Here is a 23,777-nt window from a genome sequence, read left to right on the forward strand (position 1 = left end):
GATGACATATTTTGCTTGGGCAGCTTACAACCCAGCGGTATGACTATTGATTTCTCCAACTTCCAGTAACCCTTGCTTTCTCCTCCTCTCTCCGTTCCTCCCCCACCCTGGTTCTCCGACTAGTTTCACTGTCCTCTGATTAATTTTACTGATTATATTCTTCCTTGTCACCTTCCCCTCTCCTTAGCATCGTCTGCTTTGATCTGTCCTTTTCACACCTTACCCCCCATATCTCGAGACTCCCTCTCTCCTGACTATCAGTCTGAAGAAGGTTCGACCAGAAACATTACCTATTCCTGCTCTCCAGAGATGCTGCCTGTCATGCTGAGTTACTCCAGCATTTTGTGTCTAATCACTTCGCTGTCTGACCGATTGATGCACTATAAGTTGGTGCAATGTATTTAGCCACAAAATGCTGGAGTAAGTCAGCACAACAGGCAGCATCTCTGGAGAGCAGGAATAGGTAATGTTTCTGGTCGAACCTTCTTCAGACTGAAGTCAGGGGAGAGGGCGGTACATAGATAAGGAAGATTAAGGTGTGAAAACAAGACAAAGGGAAGGAAATTCAAGGGGAAATGTAGAATAGATCATTGTTAGCTGGGAGAAGGTAACGACAAAGCAAACATGTTTGAGATAAAATGTAGTCGGAGACAGTCAGACTGGGGAGACAGTCAGACTGGTCGGGGAACGGGAAAGGGGGAGGAATGGGAAGAGAGGGAAAGCAAGGGCATTTCCTACATTGACTATAATATATCAGTCTGAAGAAGGGTCTCGACCCGAAACGTCACCCATTCCCTCTCTCCTAGGTGCTGCCTGACCTGCTGAGTTACTCCAGCATTTGGTGATACCTTCCATAATATAGCAGCATCTTTGAATGACGTTCTGGACGTTCTGACCTTGTGACTGGTAACATAGAAATCTTTTGAAAACAATGTGTGCCTTTGTGTAGGTGAAACAGGAGCCCAGGGAGACTGATCCTGGGGCTACTTGCTCATGCCCGCCAACACAGTGGGTCCAAAAGGAATTCAGCGCAATTAATGAGGCGGTAAAGCTCCAGTGGATTTGTAGTGACAGCGTTTGCTTGGACTTTGAGGCTTAGTTTGGGACCTGTTCAAACTCACCCATGGAGATTAACGATTAATGAGGGCAATTAAACTAAATCCTGGCGATCCTTCCTCCGGGAGTTCTGCAAGACCTTCTCTCTCACTGCTCCCTCTCTGTGATTCCTACTGCTCTCCGGATCGATGGCCTTCCCAGGCCGACCCTGTCTGAGGGAGGACTGAAGAAGGGTCTCGACCCAAAACATCACTCATTCCTTCTCTCCCAAGATGCTGCCTGACCTGCTGAGTTACTCCAGCATTTTGTGAATAAATACCTTCGATTTGTACCAGCATCTGCAGTTATTTTCTTATACTCCCTGTCTGAGGTGATTTGTTGCTGGCCCTGATCATCAGCTCATCAGTGGTAGGAGGAGAATTAGGCTATTCGGCCCATCAAGTCTGCTCCGCCATTCAATCATGGCTGAAATATCTCTCCCTCTGAACCCCATTCTCCTGCCTTCTCCTCATAACCCCTGACACCCGTACTAATCAGGAATGTATCTGTCTCTGCCTTGAGCTTTTTACTGATTTACTTTACTTTGAGATACAGCACGGAAACAGGCCCTTCGGCCCACCGGGTTTGCGCCGGCCAGCGATCCCCGTACACTGGCACTATCCTACACACAAGGGACAATTTACAATTTTTACCGAAGCCAATTAACCAACACACCTGCACAGTTTTGGAGTGTGGGAGGAAACCAGAGCACCCGAGGAAAACCCATGGGGAGAATGTGCAAACTCTGTACAGACAGCACCCGTAGTCAGGATCGAACCTGGGTCTCTGGCGCTGTGAGGCAGCAACTCTACCGCTGTGCCACCGTGCCATCTGATAGATCCTGGTGTTTTCTCCCCTTCAGTTCTTCACCCCAACTTTCAGTCTGGGGAAGGGTTCCTCCCCGATACGTCACCCATCCTTTTCCTCCAGAGATGCTGCCCGACCCGCTAAGTTACTCCAGCACTTTGTGTCAAAACCCTGCATCTGCAGTTCTTTGTTTGGTCAGTAGAAATAGCTGGTGAGTCAATCAATAAGCACGTTGGAACCAGTCAAGCCGGTTACTCTGAGCTGAGCTGGAGAGAAGGAATGGGTGACGTTTCAGGTCGAGACCCTTCACTCTCTCCAGATGCTGCCTGTCCCACTGAGTTACCCCATCATTCTGTGCCTATCTGCCGTTCCCCCATACACACTCTTTACAATGTGATTTGTCTTGATAACTAGCAAAGACCGGGATGAAATTAAACATCCCTGGACATTGCACCAACTACAGTAGTTGCTTAGATGCTGCTAAAGGCATTTAGTGGCGTTTCCCGGTCATTAAACAGTTAACTGAATGTAGCACTCCCATTTAATTTACATTATTCATTTTCCAGACCTTTCTGTTGGTAGCTATGGCAACAGGTTGCATTTGGTAGAGTCTGCTAACTGGCTTGTCTGGACTGAAGGAAGGTGGTAAACTCTACAACCAATCCTCCTCAGTATATGTGTAAGAAGGAACTGCAGATGCTGGTTTAAACCGAAGATAGGTATAAAAAGCTGGGTAGAAAAGTAGCTGCAGATGCTGGTACAAATCACAAAATGCTGGAGTAACTCAGCGGGTCAGGCAGCATCTCAGGAGAGAAGGAATGGGTGACGTTTCGGGTCGAGACCCTTCTTCAGACTGATGTTAGGGGATGGGACAAAGAAAGGATGTAGTTGGAGACAGGAAGACAGTGGGAGAACTGGGAAGGGGAGGGGAAGAGAGGGACAGAGGAGCTATCTAAAGTTAGAGAAGTCAATGTTCATACCGCTGGGGTGTAAGCTGCCCAAGCGAAATATGAGGTGCTGTTCCTCCAATTTGCGGTGGGCCTCACTCTGACAATAGAGGAGGCCCATGACAGAAGTTGTGTACAGACATAATGAGACATAAGTTTTCTACAGACATTTTGTGATCCATAAAAAGCTGCAGTAACTCAGCGGGACAGGCAGCATCTCTGGAGAGAAGGAATGGGCGATGTTTCGGGTCGAGACCCTTCTTCAGACTCTAGCCTTTACTAGCCTTTACCTTGTACTAAACGTTATACCCTTCATCCTGTATCTGTACACTCTGGACAGCTTGATTGTAATCATGTATAATCTTTTCACTGACTGGATAGCACGCAACAAAAAGCTTTTCACTGCTCCTTGGCACATTCCTTGACAGAAATAATTAACTAAACTAAACAAAGTTACGGTCCCCTTAACTAAAATAAAAATTGGAGTGACATTGGAGAATGTTCATAGGAGATTCACCAGAACAATTCCAGAATTGTTTGAAGAAGGGTCTCGACTCGAAACCATTCCTTCTCTCCCGAGACGCTGCCTGGCCCGCTGAGTTACTCAGCATTTTGTGTCTATGTGGGATGGATAGATTGTTCTACCCAACAGAGATTAAATAGTTTGGGCTGGTATTCTGTGAGGATGATTTTATTCAAATATATTAGAATTTAAGGGTGGTTTTCAGGCTGGATGTTGGGATGTTTTCACCATTGGGAGAAACGTGAATAATGGACACAATTACAAGTTAGGAGGCTGGTCATTTTAAAACTGAGATGCACCGAATGTCTATCACCTGTTCATACTAGTTCCACTTTTTCATCCACTCCCTACACACTTGGGGCAATTTACAAAAGCCAATTAACCTCAAACCTGCACACCTTTGGGGTGTGGGAGGAAACCGGAGCACCCGGAGGAAACCCACGTGGTCACAGGGAGAACGTGCAAACTCCGTACAGACAGCGCCCGTGGTCAGGATCAAACCCGGGTCTCTGGCGCTGTGAGGTAACAGCTCTACCCGCTGCGCCAGTGTGCCGACTTAATTTAAAAACAGAAAATGTTAGAAATACTCAGTGAGTCAGGCAGATTCTGTGAAGACCGAGTTCACGTCGCTAGTTGATGTCAAAAAATCATTTTGTTCCGATTGACTCCAGAATGGTTGTTAGCACTTTTGCTTAAATGAATGAGGTCTGAAAGTGTAAATAATAACTGACCAACACGTACAAGTCCAATGTTAGTCTTGGGCGGTGCTGGGACTTTAGACAGCATCAAGTTACTCTGTGCCAAAATATAATTATAATGATGGCCCTCTTTACATGATCTACCGTCTGTCATCCCAGCCCTCCCACTGTTACACCATTGATCTCACCAAGCCCTTCGAAGCTGTTACCTGCTTTAGACGAGTTTGATATTTGTGTGTGTGTGTGTGTGTGTGTGTGTGTGTGAGCATGAGTGTTTGTGTGTATATACACCCATATGTGCCAAGTGCATAAACATTAAGTTATCTTTACACCATTCTAAACAAATAATAGTCTTGTCGTGACTGTCCGTGTTTACTTTGGCTGATGTGCTTTCACCCGATGGAAGAGTGTTCTTTGCACAAAGAAGCCACTTGTCCAGGTGAGTGGGCTTTAATAAAGATGTTTCCGACCCTTCCCTTTCCTTGTGTATGCACATACTTGGCCAATAAGCTTATTCATTCACTTTCCCTGCTCGGTAGGAAAACCTAGAGTTTTCCCAAGTTTCCACCTCGTGTCAATAGCAGGCTGTAGTCCAAGGAAGTGACGTGGACAATGGAGGAGGCCCAGGACAGAAAGGTCAGAGTGGGAAAGGGAGGGGGAGTCGAAGTGCTGAGCCACCGGGAGATCAAGTAGGTTTAGGCGGACTGAGCGGAGATGCTCAGCGAAACGATTGCTTGGTCTCACTGATGTACAGGAATACATAGTGTACTAGACCAAGTGGAGCCGTTGGGCCCAAACCTTTCCTGCATTGGTGCAGCACCCTCTCCTCCCTCTTCCCCCTCCCTCCCCACCCCTCCCCATCCCCTCCCCCTACCCCCCACTACCCTTTGCCCCTCAACCCCCCCCCCTTGTCCACCCACCTCCCTCCCTCCCTAGGAGATAGATTTAAACTTTAAAATGTGAATAATTTAAAAAATATAACACCGATTTCAATAAAACTACTTGCATTATCACTAAAGTGACAAAGGTGAGTAAGGTGGGCCTAAAATTGCCGCGCTATCGTGCACCGTTTTGGCTGAAGTACAGTCACAAACAAGATAACAAACGAGAGTTTTAGTATGGAGATGGGTGATCGATGGTCAGCGTGGATGCGGTGGGCAGAAGGGCCGTTTCCAAGCTGTGTGTCTAAAACAAAAAACAAAACATCTTGCTCACGCATCATTGGGACATGATGAGCATGAGTGTAGTTGTTTATCCTGTGTTTGAGAGAAACAGCAGGGAAACGCCCTTAATTGTCATCTGCACAGCGAACAGAACAATTAAATGTTTATTTGTTGCAGGTTTACTCTTGAGGTTAACGCAACAACACAGTAAACATGCAGTAAACATTGATACCTTAAATTATCAGTTGTACGAGGTAACAGGACCACGATGGTGTAAGCCAACATGTATCATATCATATCATATCATATCATATATATACAGCCGGAAACAGGCCTTTTCGGCCCACCAAGTCCGTGCCGCCCAGTGATCCCCGCACACTAACACTATCCTACACCCACTAGGGACAATTTTTACATTTACCCAGCCAATTAACCTACATACCTGTACGTCTTTGGAGTGTGGGAGGAAACCGAAGATCTCGGAGAAAACCCACGCAGGTCACGGGGAGAACGTACAAACTCCTTACAGTGCAGCACCCGTAGTCAGGTTCGAACCTGAGTCTCCGGCGCTGCATTCGCTGTAAAGCAGCAACTCTACCGAGCCTGATGGCTGAGGGGAAGAAGCTGTTCTTGAGGCTGGAGGTCACGGTTCTCGGGCTCCTGTACATTCATCCTGATGGTAGCAGCGAGATGAGAGAGTGGCCAGGGTGGTGTGGGTCTCTGCTGATGTTAGCCACCTCCATCAGGTGATACTAGCTGCTTCCTTTAGATCCCTGTAATGATGGGGAGGTCAATATGTGATGGACCAGGCAGTATCCCAAACTTTCTGCAGTTGAGTTAGGTAGACTGCAGGAAATCTTTCCCCAAAGCTGACATGGATAAAACAAGAGGACATAGATTAAGGTTAAGGGATAAGAGATTTATGGGTGATTTGAGGGTGATCTTTCCTCCCCAGAGAGTGGCGTCCTAGAATGCACAGCCTGAGAGAGGGGTAGGAGCGCATTAGCTAATGGCATTAAAGAGATTTAAGAGAATCTTTGAAGCACTTCCCTCTGGAAGGCGACTCCAGACTGTCAAAGCAGCCACAGCCAGACATAAAAACAGCTTTTTTTCCACAAGTGGTAGCTCTACTCAATAACCAAAGTCTGTAGTCTCTTTTTTGCTCTGGTTTATTTTCACCCACATGTTTAGACCGCAATGTTGTATCCTTATTGTTTTGATGTGTTTATGATTTATTCTTAGTGTAAGAAAATAACTGCAGATGCTGGTACAAATCGAAGGTATTTATTCACAAAATACTGGAGTAACTCAGCAGATCAGGCAGCATCTCAGGAGACAAGAAGAGGGTGACGTTTCGGGTCGAGACCCTTCTTCAGACAAAGGGTCTCGACCTGAAACGTCACCCTTTCCTTCTCTCCTGGGATGCTGCCTGACCTGCTGAGGTACTCCAGTATTTTGTGAATAAATATGCTTTATTCTTAATTGTTAACTGTATGTTTGTGTTGTCATTTGTGAGCGGAGCTCCAAGGCACATTCCTTGTATATGCACATACTTGGCCAATAAACGTATTCATTCGTATAAGAAAATAACTGCAGATGCTGGTACAAATCGATTTATTCACAAAATGTTGGAGTAACTCAGCAGGTCAGGCAGCATCTCGGGAGAGAAGGATCACAAAATGCTGGAGTAACTCAGCAGGTCAATTTTCCCCCCAGGTCCTTCTCTCCCGAGATGCTGCCTGACCTGCTGAGTTACTCCAGCATTTTGTGAATAAATAAACTTATTCATTCATTCAGATGTCTAGATGACCACTTGAATCCCCTTGGCATACGGGAGCATGGGCCAAGTGCTTGGAGATGGGATTAAAATAGGTGGGCACCCACTGGTCAGAATGGATGTGGTGGGCCGAATGGACTGTTTCCACACTGTATCTCTCTAAAGTATAAACTCACGATGTTTATAGATGCCAATTTTCCTTTCTCTGCAGGTTCGCAGAGGATGAGCTACCCAGGATATCCTGGAGGTTACCCGCCCGCGCCTGGGGGTTATCCACCAGCACAAGGGGGGTACCCTCTGATCCCAGCATCATATCCGCCAGCACAAGGTAGGGTTCAATACCGCACCGTCTCGACAGAGGTCCCAGACAGGGCTGGCACGGCTGACAGGACTTCCCTTCTGAGATCACGGCACGGTGGCGCAGCGGTAGACTCGCTGCCTCACGGCGCCAGAGACCCGGGTTCCATCCTGACTATGGGTGCTGTCTGTATGGAGTTTGTACGTTCTCCCCGTGACCATGTGGGCTTTCTCCGGGTCCTCTGGTTTCCCCCCACACTCCAAAGACGTGCCAGGTTTGTAGGTTAATTGGCTTCAATAAAATTGTAAATTGTCCCTAGTTTGTAGGATAGTGATTGTTGGTTGGCACACACTTGGTAAGCAGGTAAATAGCTGACCCATTAGTTTGACACTGTGGACCCTGGATTAAAGGATATCTCTGACCTAGATTTAGTTTAGTTTAGAGTCTGTGCCAACCAGTGATCTCGATACACTAACACCATCCACGTACACACACTAGGGACAATTACATTTTTTTTACCAAAGGCAATTATCCTGCACGTCTTTGGAATGTGGGCGGAAACCAGAGCACCTGGAGAAAACCCATGCGATCACAGGGAGAACGTACAAACTCCGTACAGACAGCACCCGTAGTCAGGATCGAACCGGGTTCTCTGGCGCTGTGAGGCAGCAACTCCACCGCTCCACCACTCCAGAACAAGGGGTCACAGTTTAAGGATAAGGGGGAAGTCTTTTAGGACCGAGATGAGAACGTTTTTTTTCACACAGAGAGTGGTGAATCTGTGGAATTCTCTGCCACAGAAGGTAGTTGAGGCCAGTTCATTGGCTATATTTAAGAGGGAGTTAGATGTGGCCCTTGTGGCTAAAGGGACCAGGGGGTATGGAGAGAAGGCAGGTACGGGATACTGAGTTGGATGATCAGCCATGATCATATTGAATGGCAGTGCAGGCTCGAAGGGCCGAATGGTCTACTCCTGCACCTATTTTCTATGTTTCTACCACCCTTTGTCGGGCCAACCCCTGTGAGAATTGTGTACAGTTCATTCTTCTAAACAGGAGGGCTTCCACCCAATCTCTACCCTATCCCACGAACTCAATGAACATAAAAATAGATAGCTCTGAAATAGCCACCGAGCCCCACCTTCCCAACCCCCAGCGAGAAACGCTGGACTCCAGCCCGTCTGACTGTGGCCCTCACTCTGCAGTAGTTACGCCCTCATTCATTAAAACTGCAGCTCTCTCGAGCTTTCCCTGACTTCAGTGTTTTCCCGAAAATAATTTCCTAAAGTGCAGTTCAGCATTAAAACCCAAGTGCCCGTGTAATCCCGTCTCCCACCACTCAGTCAGAGGTTTGCCTTTGCTAGTTTTAATTGGAGAGTGCAAGAGGCAGCTCCATGTTACGGCAGTGCAGTGAACTAAGTTATTTCTGTCTGTCCATTGGTCCTTTGAGAGTGAGACACTTCCTTGAAACGAGTGCGTTTGGCTTGGAACAGTCCCTGGTGCAGGAATTTGTTTTCAGTCACGTGTAGTAATACGATGCCCCACCCTGAAACTCGACTCCTTTCTTGGCGATGGTATTTCATGCATCGTGCGATACACTGGTCTCTTCTCCTCAACCCCTTCAAGCCACTCCTTGGAAAGCAATCCGAGTTTGCATGATAGGATAAATGCCCTGTGACAAACAGAGAGCAGTACAGCACAGCACCAGGCCCTTCAGCCCACAATATCCATGCTGGACATGATGCCAAGTTTAAACTAATCTCTGCCTGCACATTCTTGGTTTGGTGTAGAGATACAGTGTGGAAACAGGGACTTCGGCCCATCGAGTCCACGCCGACCAGTGATCGAACAACAGTTCTATCCTACACACACTAGGGACAATTTACACAAGCCAATTAACCTACAAACCTGCACATCTTTGGAGCGTAGGGGGAAACCGGAGCACCTGGAGACAAACCCACGCGGTCGCAGGGAGACCGTACAAACTCCGTGCAGACAGCGCCCGAGGTCAGGATCAAACCCAAGTTCAACCCACTTCATGTCCCTGGTTCCAGCGATCATCCTGTCTGCAGTTTGAGTAGTTGATTCTGTTTGTGACCTTGGCTACAATTGTGACCAGTACGCTTTGGGACTGAAACAACACTTGCTTCTTAAGGTCATAGGGTCATAAGTAACAATAGACAATAGACAATAGGTGCAGGAGGAGGCCATTCGGCTCTTCGAGCCAGCACCGCCATTCAATGTGATCATGGCTGATCATTCTCAATCAGTACCCCGTTCCTGCTTTCTCCCCATAACCCCCTGACTCCGCTATCCTTAAGAGCTCTATCTAGCTCTCTCTTGAATGTATTCAGAGAATTGGCCTCCACTGCCCTCTGAGGCAGAGAATTCCACAGATTCACAACTCTCTGACTGAAAAAGTTTTTCCTCATCTCTGTTCTAAATGGCCTACCCCTTATTCTTAAACTGTGGCCCCTGGTTCTGGACTCCCCCAACATTGGGAACATGTTTCCTGCCTCTAATGTGTCCAACCCCTTAATAATCTTATACGTTTCGATAAGATCCCCTCTAATACTAACAGGAGTAAAATTAGGCCATTCGGCCCATCAAGTCTACTCCGCCATTCTATCATGGCTGATCTACAACCCCATTCTCCTGCCTTCTCCCCATAACCTCTGACACCCGCACTAATCAAGAATCTATCTATCTCTGCCTTAAAAATATCCATTGACTTGGCCTCCCCAGCCTTCTGTGGTGATGAGTTCCACAGATTCACCACCCTCTGGCTAAAGAAATCCCTCCTCATCTCCTCCTTCCTTGTGTGGTTTCAGGTGGTAACCCATGGGGTGGTATCCCAGTTGGAATGGAAGTTCTTGCCAACTTTCAAAATATGAATCCCTCCTATATCGAAGGAATGGTGAGTACTGTTTCATTAACTTGTTCTGAGTGGCACTGTGATACAGTCCCAGGGTTGTTAGTAACCATAGACACAAAGCTGGAGTACCTCAGCGGGTCAGGCAGCATCTCTGGAGAAACGGAATAGGTGACGTTTTGGGTTTGGACTCTTCTTCAGTCTCGAGAAAGACCCAAACGCAACTGAAGAAGGGTCTGGACCCGAAACGTCACCTATTCCTTCTCTCCAGAGATGCTGCCTGACCTGCTGAGGTACTCCAGAATTTTGTATCTATCTTCGGTGTAAACTGGCTTCTGCAGTTCCTTCCCACACATTGTTGGTAACCGTGTTATAATTATTGCCACTGCAAACTGGTTCACTTTGCTTTGTGGTTCAGCATTGTGTTTGAGAAATAAATGCCTCTTTCTAAGTCCTGAGGGAATACAGAAGTAAAACTATCTAAGTGGTATTTGAATGAATTGGCACAATCTGCTTCTCCTGCTGCCATGATAGATAGCTACTGAAAACGCTTTTATGCCAAGGACCACTTGTTTACTGTTAGAATTTCCCTGCAGATTAGGCACCTTTTGTTCAATATGTCTGTGTTTTCACTTCTAACCTGAAGCACTTTGTCACGGTGTAAGATGTCCATTCCCTCGATACCTTAGTCAGCTATTATGTCACCTATCACATTTCCTTTTCAGGTGAGCCAGGGACTAACACGAAAAATAAATCAGACAGGTCGTTCGACATTAACGGGAGGCAGTGTTGTGTTGTTTCAGTTTTTAATCTTTCCAAGTCACTGAACCCTTAACTCACTGAACCCTTAACTCACTGAACCCTTAACTCACTGAACCCTTAACTCACCGAACCCTTAACTCACTGAACCCTTAACTAAAAGTACGAACAAAAAGCAGAAATACTACCCCGGGGTTACGCCCAATCAGCTGCTTCCTCTAGTCCGCTTCTTTTAAGGTGTGTGGGAACGTTTTTATCTCCAACCGCTCCAACCGCTCCTGGGCCTCTGTGTGAACAAGCCCCGCGCTGGGTTTTTAAACCTACCGCCCGGACGCTGCTCCAACCGCCTCCAACCGCTCCTGGGCCTCTGTGGTTGAGGGGAAGAAGCTGTTCTTGAAGCTGGAGGTCACGGTTCTCGAGCCCTGTACATTCACCCTGATGGTAGCAGCGAGATAAGAGCGTGGCCAGGGTGGTACGGGTCTCTGGTGATGTTAGCCACCTCCTGCAGGTGATATTGGGCCCCAGTGCCTATTCCTGTGCTGTGCTGTTCTATGTTCTCAATGTTATTGTGCAGGGAATTCAATGTCAACTCCGCTCAGTCCATCTCAGCCGACCTGATCTCCCGGTGGCTCAGCACTTCAACTCCCCCTCCCATTCCCGAACTGACCTTTCTGTCCTGGGCCTCCTCCATTGTCAGAGTGAAGCCCAGCACAAATTGGAGGAACAGCACCTCATATTTCGCTTGGGCAGCTTACACCCCAGCGGTATGAACATTGACTTCTCCCACTTCAGGTAGTCTCTGCTTCCCCTCGCTGGCACCTCCCCCTTCCCAGTTCTCCCACTAGTCTTCCTGTCTCTGACTACATCCTATCTCTGTCCCGCCCCCTCCCCTGACATCAGTCTGAAGAAGGGTCTCGACCCAAAACATCACCCATTCCTTCTCTCCCGAGGTGCTGCCTGTCCCGCTGAGTTACTCCAGCTTTTTGTGTCTACCTTTGTGTAGAAGTGAGCTCCATCTACAACAGTGTGACTGTCAGCAGATAATTCCTGTGCTGTACTATCATCATATCATATATATATACAGCCGGAAACAGGCCTTTTTTCGGCCCACCAAGTCCGTGCCGCCCAACAATCCCCGTACATTAACACTATCCTACACCCACTGGGGTCAATTTTTACATTTACCCAGCCAATTAACCTACATACCTGTACGTCTTTGGAGTGTGGGAGGAAACCGAAGATCTCGGAGAAAACCCACGCAGGTCACGGGGAGAACGTACAAACTCCTTACAGTGCAGCACCCGTAGTCATGCTAAACTGAAGCAAGAGTTCAGTTGCGCTGTTGCTAGCCAACTATCTGAACCCTGTGGTATTGTCTTCTGTTTCTGTTGCAGGCTCAGACCATTAGCGGCTTTGGTTCAGGACCGCCCAATATTGGGTTTGGGGCACCTCCCAATCAACAGCCAACACCTCCCTACGGAATGTACCCGGGTCAGCCCGGCCAGCCTGGAGCGCCACCCTACAATCCAGGATATCCCGGTTCCGCCCCTGGATTCCAATCTGGCCCCACCCCTGGATATCCTTCTGGTCCAGCTCCGGGTTATCCTTCTGGTCCAGCTCCGGGTTATCCTTCTGGTCCAGCTCCGGGTTATCCATCGGGTCCAGCTCCAGGTTTTGCTTCGGGCCCTGCTGCGGGTTACCCCTCTGGTCCCGCTCCGGGCTACGCATCAGGGTCCACTCCTGGTTATTCATCTAATCCATCCCAAGGATACTCTGCCACTCCCAGCTCCACTGTAACGCCATCAGTAGCACCAGTGAAGGTAAGGCACACCGCACACCATCCCAACACAGTTCCTGCAATGTTCGTCATTACTGTGTCTAGTTGTTAAATTTACTTGTTTAAAACTCGTATTAAAACTTGGAGAAATTCAAGTAGCAAAGACATTTTGGTGTGGTGGATGGGGGGACAAGAGACCCTGAGTACTGTGCAGCGGTAGGAAGGAAGGACACATGTAATTCACTTCACATATTAACCCCTGTACAATTTGGGACCATATTTGGGTCAGTATTGAGTCATAAGGTCATAAGTGAAAGGAGCAGAATTAGGCCATTCGGCCCATCAAGTCTACTCCGCCATTCAATCAGGACTGATCTATCTCCCCCTCCAAACCCCATTCTCCTGCCTTCTCCCCATAACCCCTGAAACCCGTACTAATCAAAAATCTTTCTATCCCTGCCTTAAAAATATCTACTTACTTGGCCTCAACGGCCTTCTGAGGCAAGGAATCCCACAAATTCACCACCCTCTAACGAAAGCCTTGGCTTGTCCACGGGTTTCTATTGGTAAAGCTGCACGTGTCTAATTCCAAGCGTTGCGTACATGTGATGTGCCATATATATTAACCTCTGCATAATTTGAGTCCACAATAATCTCTTCGGCCTTGCCCAAAATGTGTGGTGATTTCCTAAATGGGTGGTTTGCTACGTATTGAATACCTGTGTGGGGTCTTCCAAGGAAAGAATGGTTTTCCATCTTACCGTCTTCGCTTGGTTTAAAATAATACGGTGGTACATTCTATTGTCAAACTATCGGGGGGAACCCTAAAGTGGAGGTGCTGAGAGCATGGGGGGGACAAACCTCTCACACATTGATCGCTCATCTCTCTTGGGTTCCACCAAAGATACTAGAGGAGCAAGATGAACCACTCTGAAGTGTAGCACGCAAAATACACCCGCCATTTTAGTAAGCAAAACCCGCCGTTCGCTATGCCTCCCACAGTGTAATCAGTGTTTTGGGGGAACAGTATAGACAATAGACAATAGGTGCAGGAGTAGACCATTCGGCCCTTCGAGCCTGCACCACCATTCAAAGTGATCATGGCTGATCATATCATATCATATGATCATATCATATATATACAGCCGGAAACAGGCCTTTTCGGCCCACCAAGTCCGTGCCGCCCAGCGATCCCCGCACATTAACACTATCCTACACCCACTAGGGACAATTTTTACATTTTACCCAGCCAATTAACCTACATACCTGTACGTCTTTGGAGTGTGGGAGGAAACCGAAGATCTCGGAGAAAACCCACGCAGGTCACGGGGAGAACGTACAAACTCCTTCCAGTGCAGCACCCGTAGTCAGGATCGAACCTGAGTCTCCGGCGCTGCATTCGCTGTAAAGCAGCAACTCTACCGCTGCACTACCGTGCATTTGATCATTCTCAATCAGTACCCCGTTCCTGCCTTCTCCCCCATTAACTCCTGACTCCGCTATCCTTAAGAGCTCTATCCAGCTCTCTCTTGAATGCATTCAGAGAATTGGCCTCCACTGCCTTCTGAGGCAGAGAATTCCACAGATTTACAACTCTCTGACTGAAAAAGTTTTTCCTCCTCTCCGTTCTAAATGGCCTACCCCTTATTCTTAAACTGTGGCCATGGTCATCACACTTATGTGTGATGATACCATAAAAATGCAGAATATTTCTCATCTATCAATTCACAGATTTTTGTTATTTTTCTTTTTAAATGTTTCTGCGAGTTTCTGCCTACTAAAATGGCGCCGTGACCATCTACGGTTTTTAGGGTCGAGTGGTCTATCTTGCTCTGCTCTATTATCTTTGGGTTCCAGCCTCTTGTTTAGGGTAGTGGTTGAGGATGAGTGAACTCTGAGGATTTAAAGGAGTAAGATTGGTGTTCAGCAAACTCACTGATAATTGGGGGGGATTTAAGAAAATGGTTTCTCACACATTAATCACATTAGCATTAGAGTTGTACAGGATGGAAACAGGACCTTTGGCCCAACTTGCCCACACCGACCAACAAGTTCCATATAGATTAGTCCCACCTGCCTGTGTTTGACCTGTATCCCTCTAAACCTGTTCTATTCATGTACCTGTCTAAATATTTCTTAAACGTTGTGATGATCCCTGCCTCAACTACCACCTCTGGCAGCTCGTTCCATACACCCACCACCCTTTGTATGGAAAAGTTACCCCTCAGATTCCTATTAAATCTTTCCCTCTCCACCTTAAACATATAGACTCTGTTAATATTAATATTCTGTTAAAATTGTTCCTTGGTGTTTTATCCCAGGTTTATTCAGAATTTGAGGTAAGCTTATGGATATGCCTGTTGAGTTGATTCTCCCAATAACTGCATGCTGTGGGCTGAGTGAGCCTGTGGATGTTTCCAATACTCTCTATGGAAGGTTACTCTTCTCTACAGAGCTGCCGTATGACTGTGTAGAGTCGGGGAGGAGGTGCTTCACTGCAGTCTAGATGTTCCCTCTGGGTGCCGATGTTCAAAGTGATTGTGCAGGTAGAAGTCTGCTGGTGTGTGCGTGTGCATGTGTGTGTGTGCAAGTGTACATGCGCGTGTGCGTGACTCTGAGACTGTTTGTGAGACTGAGTCTGTGTATGAGAGAGACTGTGTGTGTGTGTGAGACTGTGTGTCTGCTTGTGTGTTCATGTGAGAGACTGTCTGTGTGTATGTGTATGAGACTGTGTGTGTGTGACTGTGTGTGTGAGACTGTGTGCTTGTGTGTTCATGTGAGAGACTGTGTCTGTGTGTATGTGTGTGTATGAGACTGTGTGTGTGTGACTGTATTTGTGTGACTGCATGTGAGACTGTGTCTGTCTATGTGTGTGTGTGAGACTGTGTGTATGTGTTCGTGTGAGAGACTATCTGTGTCTGACTGTGTGTGACTGTGTCTGTGTGTGTGTGTTCGTGTGAGAGACTGTGTCTGACTGAGACTGAGACTGTGTCTGCGTGTGTGTTCATGTGAGAGACTGTGTGTGTGTGTGTGTGTGTATGAGACTGTGTGACTGACTGTCTGTGTGTGCATGTGAGACTGTGTCTGTGTCTGTGTGTTCGTGTGAGAGACTGTCTATGTTTGACTGAGACTGTGTGTGTGTCTGTGTGTGTTCATGTATGAGACTGTGTATGAGACTGTGTGTGTGCGTGTGACTGTGTGTCTGTGTGAGGAACTGGAGTTTTCAAAGTATCAAAAATTGACAGTGAATGGAATCAGATTGAATACCTAAAGCTGACAACACAGTGAACAAGTCCAATGACACAATATCCCACAATATCTCAACCGTTGCATCTTAAAACATCTTGGAACCTTCAATGAATAGAAGTTGAGAACAAGAGACATTAGGCTGCATGTGACAAGTTGTGTGATGTTCTGGTTTACTCTGAGGCTGTTTCTTTGCTCAGGCGTTAGTGACACCTCATGCAAGATGTCTCTGCATTAATGGAATGGCTTGAGATGATGCAAGATAGGGTTTAATATTAATATTCTTTAAAAATTGTTCCTTGGTGTTTTACCCCAGGTTTATTCAGAATTTGAGGTAAGCTTATGGATGTGCCTGTTGAGTTGATTCTCCCAATAACTGCATGCTGTGCTGTGCTGTGCTGTCTCTCAGTGGGCTGAGTGAGCCTGTGGATCTTCCAATACTCTATGTGGAAGGTTACTCATCTCTACAGAGCTGCCGTATGAATGTGTACAGAGATGGGGAAGAGGTGCTTCACTCCGGTCCAGGTGTTCCCTCTGGGTGCCGATATTCAGGTAGAAGCTGCAGGTAGAAGTCTGCTGGGAAGTGTGTGTCTGTGTCTGCATCTGTCTGTGTACGTCTGTGCGTGTGCGTGTGTCTGTCTGCGTGTGTCTGCGTGTGCGTGTGTCTGCGCCTCTGTGTCTGCGTGTGGCTGCACCTGTGTGTCTGCGTGTCTGTGTGTGCGTGTCTGCGCCTCTGTGCCTGCGTGTGCGTGTGTCTGTGTGCGTGTGTCTGCACCTATGTGTCTGCGTGTCTGTCTGCGCCTCTGTTTCTGCGTGTGCGTGTGTCTGTGTGTGCGTGTGTGCATCTCTGTGTGTGTGCGTGTGCATGTCACTAGAGTTTTCAAAGGGTCAAAAATTGGCAGTGGAATGTAATCAGATTGAAAGCCTAAAGCCGACAACACATAGGACAAGTCCAAATGACACAACTTCCCACAATATCTCAAGTGTTGAATCTTAAAGCGGCCTGCTACTACCCTCAATGGACAATGAGACAATAGGCTGCATGTGACAAGTTGTGTGATGTCCTGGTTTTCTCTGAGACTGCTCCATGCATGTCAGGTGTTCGTGACACCTAAGGCAAGATGTGTAGGAAGGAACTGCAGATGCTGGTTTACACCGAAGATAGACACAAAATGCCGGAGTAACTCAGCGGGACAGGCAGCATCTCTGGAGAGAAGGAATGGGTGACTTTACGAGTCGAGACCCCTCATCAGTCTGAAGAAGGGTCTCGACCCGAGACGTCACCCATTCCTTCCATCCAGAGATGCTGCCTGACCTGCTGAGTTACTCCAACACTTTGTGTCCATCTTCTATTGCAAGATGTCTCTGCATTAATGGAATGGCTTGAAATGACATGAGATGGCCTTGGTTCCATCTGCAATGTTTTCTCCTGTGCGTTTGCATGTGTGTATTGGTGTGTAAGATATTGTTCCTAGAGCTGATTTGGAAGGCTGGTAAAATATAAGGTGGTTATCCAGAGAAAAACTCTGCAGATGCAGAAACGAAAGCAAAAAAAATGGTTGAAGAACACGCCAGTAACCGCGGTGGAAAAACTCAGTATTTCGGATGAATATTTGTCAGTCTACAGTAGCAAGTTTCCCTCTCTGTAGATGCTCTGAGTCACAGAGTCATGCAGCGTGGATGTGAGGAGATATTTGGTTAACATGCCAGACTGGTGACCGACCATCAGAACTGAAGGACCTTCTACTTCATCCATGAACTTTGTTTCTCTCTCCACGGTTGCTGAGTGATGCTTGCGTTTATGCTTCCTATTCTTTGTTTCCAGCAGTTGCAGGACTTTGCAGTTGTGGGTATCTACGAAGCATGCTTAAAATCGAAGAGAGTACAGTAACTTTAATGCATGCTCATTCAATTCTGTACATAGTAACCGACTATGACTGACATACATGAAAGAGTACAGTACAGCACAGGAACAGGCCCTTCGGCCCACATTGTTTGCTGAACATGGCGCCAAATTGGACGGCTCGACTGTAATCATGTATTGTCTTTCCGCTGCGTGGTTAGCAAGCAACAAAAGCTTTTCACTGCACCTCGGTACACTTGACGATAAACTACACTCAAATTCAAATTAGATTAATCTCCTCTGCCTGCAGCTAACCCATATCTCTCTGTTCCCCACATATCCATAGGCTCTTAAACAGCACTGTTGTATCTGCATGAAATCATATCTGTCCTTGTGTAATCAGAATGATACAGCGGGCAGGGTGACCATTCTGCCCATCGTCCCTGTACTAGCTCTTTGCAAGAACTACCCTGAAGACAATAAGAGGTGGAAATAAGGGCAGGCCATTCAGCCCCTTGCTAGTGTCATACCTGGCCAATTAATCCCACTGCTCTGTTCATTGTCAGTTGCCCTGCCCTTTCTACTACTCAATGACAAGTATAGAGATGGAGAGAAAGTATTTAAAGAAACGACCTTTGGTCTTAATTAGATGGGAAATTGAGCAGATCATGAAAATGATTCTGTTCAGCAGCTGGGATTATTTGCACAGTTGAGGATTTGTTTATCAGCCTGGCTGTGGAAAGGACAATGAGGGAGGAATGTAACATGAGAAATGTCAGGTAATTTAGAAACAGAAACATAGAAAATAGGTGGAGGAGGAGGCCATTTGGCCCTTCGAGCCAGCGCCGCCATTCAATGTGATCATGGCTGATCATCAGTCCCCGTTCCTGCTTTCTCCCCATATCCTTTGATTCCGCTAGCCCTAAGAGCTAAATCTAAATCTCTCTTGAAAACATCCAGTGAATTGACCTCCTGTGGCAGAGAATTCCATAGTTTCACAACTCTCTGGGTGAAAAAGTATTTTCCCCATCTCAGTTCTAAATGGTCTACCTCTTATTCTTAATCTGTGACCCCTGGTTCTGGACTCCCCCAACATCGGGAATAATTTGCCTATGAGTCCCAGAAATTACTGGTATGAAATGTTGGAAAATCAACACTTCGTGTGTGACGTACATCATGGAGCTATGCAACATGGAAACAGGCCCTTCGGCCCACCTTCCCCATGCTGACCAAGTTGGCACACTGCACCAGTCCTTGTTGCCTGCATTAGCCCAGAGCCCTCTAAACCATTTCTATTCATATACCTATCCAAGTGTCTTTTAAAAGTTGTAATATTTAAGTAAATTACAGATAGTAATTACACACGTAATTGTAAAAGGAATAATTACCCTTTTCCTCAAACACAAAAGCAGAGATTTTCTCCCTCTCCACCATTTAAGTTTTTAATCTTCTTTGAACATTTCAGGGGTGGCGCATCGGTAGAGTTGTTGCCTCACGGTGCCAGTGACCCGGGTTCGATCCTGACTACGGGTGCTGTCTGTACGGAGTTTGTACGTTCTCCCCGTGACCTGTGTGGGTTTTCTCCGGGATCTCCGGTTTCCTCCCACACTCCCAAGACGTGTGGGTTTATAGGTTAATTGGTTTGATATTATTGTAAAATGTCCCCAGCGTGTGTAGGATAGTGTTAATGTGCGGGGTTCGCTGGTTGGCGTGGACTCGGTGGGCCAAAGGGCCTGTTTCTGCGCTGTATCTCTAAACTAAACTAAACACTTCTTCAGGGCATGAGCATTGAAGAACTGTAGAGACTGGACACGGGGAGCATGGTCATAAGGTTATAAGTGATAGGAGTAGGATTAGGCCATTCGGCCCATCAAGTCTACTCCACCATTCAATCGTGGCAGATCTATCTCTCCCTCCTAACCCCATTCTCCTGCCCTCTCCCCATAACCTCTGACACCCGTACTAATCAAGATAATGGTCTCAGAATAAGAAGTTGGTCAGCCACACCTCTCTGCCTCTCCACTATCTGCGGTCCCGCAATAGACAGTAGGTGCAGGAGGAGGCCATTCGGCCCTTCGAGCCAGCACCACCATTCAATGTGATCATGGCTGATCATTCTCAATCAGTACCCCATTCCTGCCTTCTCCCCATACCCCCTGACTCCGCTATCCTTAAGAGGTCTATCTAGCTCTCTCTTGAATGCATTCAGAGAATTGGCCTCCACTCCCTTCTGAGGCAGAGAATTCCACAGATTCTGACTGAAACTCTCTTTCCCAGCAGTATCTGCTTGTATCTGATGTTAAGATACCATTCTACAAGCCCAGCAAGCCTTGCATGACAGGAGCATGTGGGGCTGGTGTGATGCAGTCATTCAGCATGGAAACAGGCCCATTCAGAGCCCAACTTGCCCACAGCAGCCAACATGTCCCAGCTACACTAGTCCCACCTGCCTGCATTTCTCTCTAAACCTGTCCTATCCATGTACCTGTCTAATTACTTCTTACACATTGTGATCATCCCTGCTTCAGCTACCTCCGCCGGCAGCTCGTTCCGTACGGCCACCGCCCTTTGCTTCTGTTCCCCAAGACAGTCTCAGTTCCTCAGTCTGCACTTCAGTCGAATGAGGAAGCGTTTGGTAACTGAGGAATGCCTGGAAAAACATAGACATCTTCTCATGCCACAAGAGCAGACCACACAATGATGTCATCCCTTTCTGACTACGTTTTACAAACTCAAATAGAAATAATTAAAAGAGTATTGCATGTGAACGGCACCTCTGGCTTCAGCATGGTTGCATAAATAGGATTTTGTAAATTCACTCCAATGTATAATTTGGGTACACATTTCATCATTATACCAGAGCTACACAAGTTTACGTTTGTTAAATGTAAGCACCAAAATGTTCTCCTTTAGTTTAGTTTAGAGATACAACAGGGAAACAGGCCCTTCAGCACACCGAGTCCACGCCGACCAGCAATCCCCGCACATTAACACTATCCTACACATACCAGGGACAATTTACTATAACATCAAGCCAATTAATCTACAAACCTGCACGTCTTTGTCAAGTCAAGTCAAGTCAATTTTATTTGTATAGCACATTTAAAAACAACCCACGTTGACCAAAATGCTGTACATCTGATTAGGTTCCAATGGGGGAAAAAAATGAAACATACAGTAGCACGCAAACAGTTCACAGCGCCTCCTCAATGAGCCTCAAACGCTAGGGAGTAGAAATAGGTTTTGAGCCTGGACTTAAAGGAGTCGATGGAGGGGGCAGTTCTGATGGGGAGAGGGATGCTGTTCCACAGTCTAGGAGCTGCAACCGCAAAAGCGCGGTCACCCCTGAGCTTAAGCCTAGACCGCGGGATAGTGAGTAGCCCTAAGTCGGCCGACCTGAGGGACCTGGAGTTAGAGAGGGGGGTTAGAAGATTTTTGATGTAGGGGGGGGAATGTCCATTTAGGGCTTTATACGTGAATAGGAGGAGCTTGAAGTTGATTCTGTACCGTACAGGGAGCCAGTGGAGAGAGGCCAGAATCGGGGTGATGTGGTCCCTTTTACGAGTGTGGGAGAAAAATTGGAGCTCCCGGGGAAAACCCACGCGGTCACGGGGGGAACGTACAAACTCCGTACAGACAAGCATCCGTAGTCAGGATCAAACCTGGGTCTCTGGTGCTGTTAGGCAGCAACTCTACCGCTGCGCCACCGTGCCGCCCAATTCCTGATACACAGAATTCAATCCTGTAAAGCTTTAGGTAGTAATTGGGTTATTTGATCTGTTCCGAACTGAACCAATATATTCTTGTGCTGTATTGACTGCTACTGATAAATTGTCATTGAATCTGAGATGCTAAATCTGTTCGTGGATACCAAGGGTTGATAGGCGAGGAGATTTTCTCTTATGTATCGATGGGATAAAGTTGTCGCTGGTGATGCTGGTGCTTAACGTCCATCCCTGAAATGGGGTGATGGTTGCAGGTCAAAAGTGCTGGTGAGCCCTGTGTCACACAACAGCTAGGACAATGAGGTGATTCAGCCAACCCCTGGGATCAGCAAGTTTGCTGATGCACCATCTTCACTGGAGAACCTCGTGTGTAGGAAGGAACTGCAGATGCTGGTTTAAATCAAAGATAGACACAAAATGCTGGAGTAACTCAACGGGACAGGCAGCATCTCTGGAAAGAAGGAATGGGTTCTCGACACAAAACGTCACCCATTCCTTCTCTCCAGAGATGCTGCCTGTCCCGCTGAGTAACTCCAGCATTTTGTGTCTATCTTCACTGGAGAACCGTTGGGGCTTGGCGTGGACTTGAAGACATGCTGTTCTCTGCACTGATCTAATGATGTGGCGTTTATGTTTTGTGTTTAGCCCGTCAAACGGGGAACCGTCCGAGAAGCCGCTGGGTTCGACGCTCTGCGAGACGCTGAGGTTCTGAGGAAAGCCATGAAGGGCTTCGGTGAGTAGATTCTAAAGCGCGGCACCATGCTAGAACATAGGACAGTGCAGCACAGGCCCAGCATCAACAACATCGAGGATGGCACGGTGGCGCAGCGGCAGAGTTGCTGCCTTACAGCGCCGGAGACCCGGGTTCGATCCTGACTACGGGCGCTGTCTGTACGGAGTTTGCACGTTCTCCCCGTGACCTGCGTGGGTTTCTACGAGATCTTCAGTTTGCTCCCACATTCCAAAGGTGTACAGGTTTGTAGGCTAGGTAGACACAAAATGCTGGAGTAACTCAGCGGTGTTGGGTAATTGGCTTGGTATTTTTGTAAAAATATTTCCCTAGTGTGTGTAGGATGGTGTCATTGTATGGGGATCGCTGGTCGGCGCAGACTCGGTGGGCCAAATGGCCTGTTTCCACACTGTATCTCGAAACTAAACTAAACATAATGCCAAGACTAATCTTTATCTGCCTGCATGTAATCGATATCACTCTTTTCCCAGCATATCCGTCTACCTGTCCAAACCTCTCTTACACACCTTTACCTGCCTCCACCACCACCCCTGGCAATGTATACCAGGCACTCACCACTCTCAGTATAAAAATCAACCATCCTCACATCTCCTTTTAAACACTGCCCCTCTAGATTTAGATTTAGATTTTTTAGATTTAGAGATACAGCGCGGAAACAGGCCCTTCGGCCCACCGGGTCCGCGCCGCCCAGCGATCCCCGCACATTAACACTATCCTACACCCACTAGGGACAATTTTTACATTTGCCCAGCCAATTAACCTGCATACCTGTACGTCTTTGGAGTGTGGGAGAAAACCGAAGATCTCGGCGAAAACCCACGCAGGTCACGGGGAGAACGTACAAACTCCGTACAGACGGCGCCCGTAGTCAGGATCAAACCTGAGTCTCCGGCCCTGCATTCGCTGTAAGGCAGCAACTCTACCGCTGCGAACCTTGGAAAAAGGTTCTGACTGTCTATTACCATCGATGCTTTGTGTAATTTTATTTAATTTTTTATCAATCTTTGCAACCTCTGGCGTTCCAGAACATAAAGAACCAAATCTGTCCAAACTCTCCCTGTAGCATTTACCCTCTAATCCAGGGGGCGTTCTGGTAAACCTCCTCTGCAGCCTCTCCCTGTAACATCAACCCTCTAATCCAGGGGGAGTTCTGGTAAACCTCCTCTCCAAAGCCCCCCACATCCTTCCTGTAATGGGGCAACCAGAACTGTACGCAATACTCCAAATACGGAAAAACCAAAGTTCTTGTTTTTGAGTATCACAACTTAAACAAAAACATTTAGACAGGTACGTGGATAGGACAGGTTTAAAGGGATATGGGCTAAATGCAGGCAGGTGGGACTAGTGAATGAATGAATGAATGAATAAGTTTATTGGCCAAGTATGTACACATACAAGGAATGTGCCTGGGTGCGCATTCCTCGTGGGTGGGCATGTTGTTCGGCATGGGCAAGTTGGGCCGAAGGGCCTGTTTCCACGCCCGGTGACTATATATTT

General features: G+C 47.2%; 1 protein-coding gene across 2 annotated transcripts in view; it reads left to right on the forward strand.

The window, feature by feature from the left end:
* LOC144609913 (annexin A4-like) overlaps positions 1 to 23,777 on the forward strand; it is a 55,086-nt gene that overhangs the window by 12,747 nt on the left and 18,562 nt on the right. The window contains exons 2-5 of one of the 2 annotated variants that reach the window (XM_078428312.1): positions 7,222 to 7,338; positions 10,139 to 10,224; positions 12,333 to 12,758; positions 22,175 to 22,262. In XM_078428312.1, coding sequence (XP_078284438.1) covers positions 7,233 to 7,338; positions 10,139 to 10,224; positions 12,333 to 12,758; positions 22,175 to 22,262 — 706 coding nt within the window. In that variant the 5' untranslated portion in view covers positions 7,222 to 7,232. The remainder of the gene's footprint in view (positions 1 to 7,221; positions 7,339 to 10,138; positions 10,225 to 12,332; positions 12,759 to 22,174; positions 22,263 to 23,777) is intronic. The other variant, XM_078428313.1, reaches the window with a different exon arrangement.

The sequence above is a fragment of the Rhinoraja longicauda genome, chromosome 35 (genome assembly GCF_053455715.1).
Source record: "Rhinoraja longicauda isolate Sanriku21f chromosome 35, sRhiLon1.1, whole genome shotgun sequence".
Taxonomy (NCBI): domain Eukaryota; kingdom Metazoa; phylum Chordata; class Chondrichthyes; order Rajiformes; family Arhynchobatidae; genus Rhinoraja; species Rhinoraja longicauda.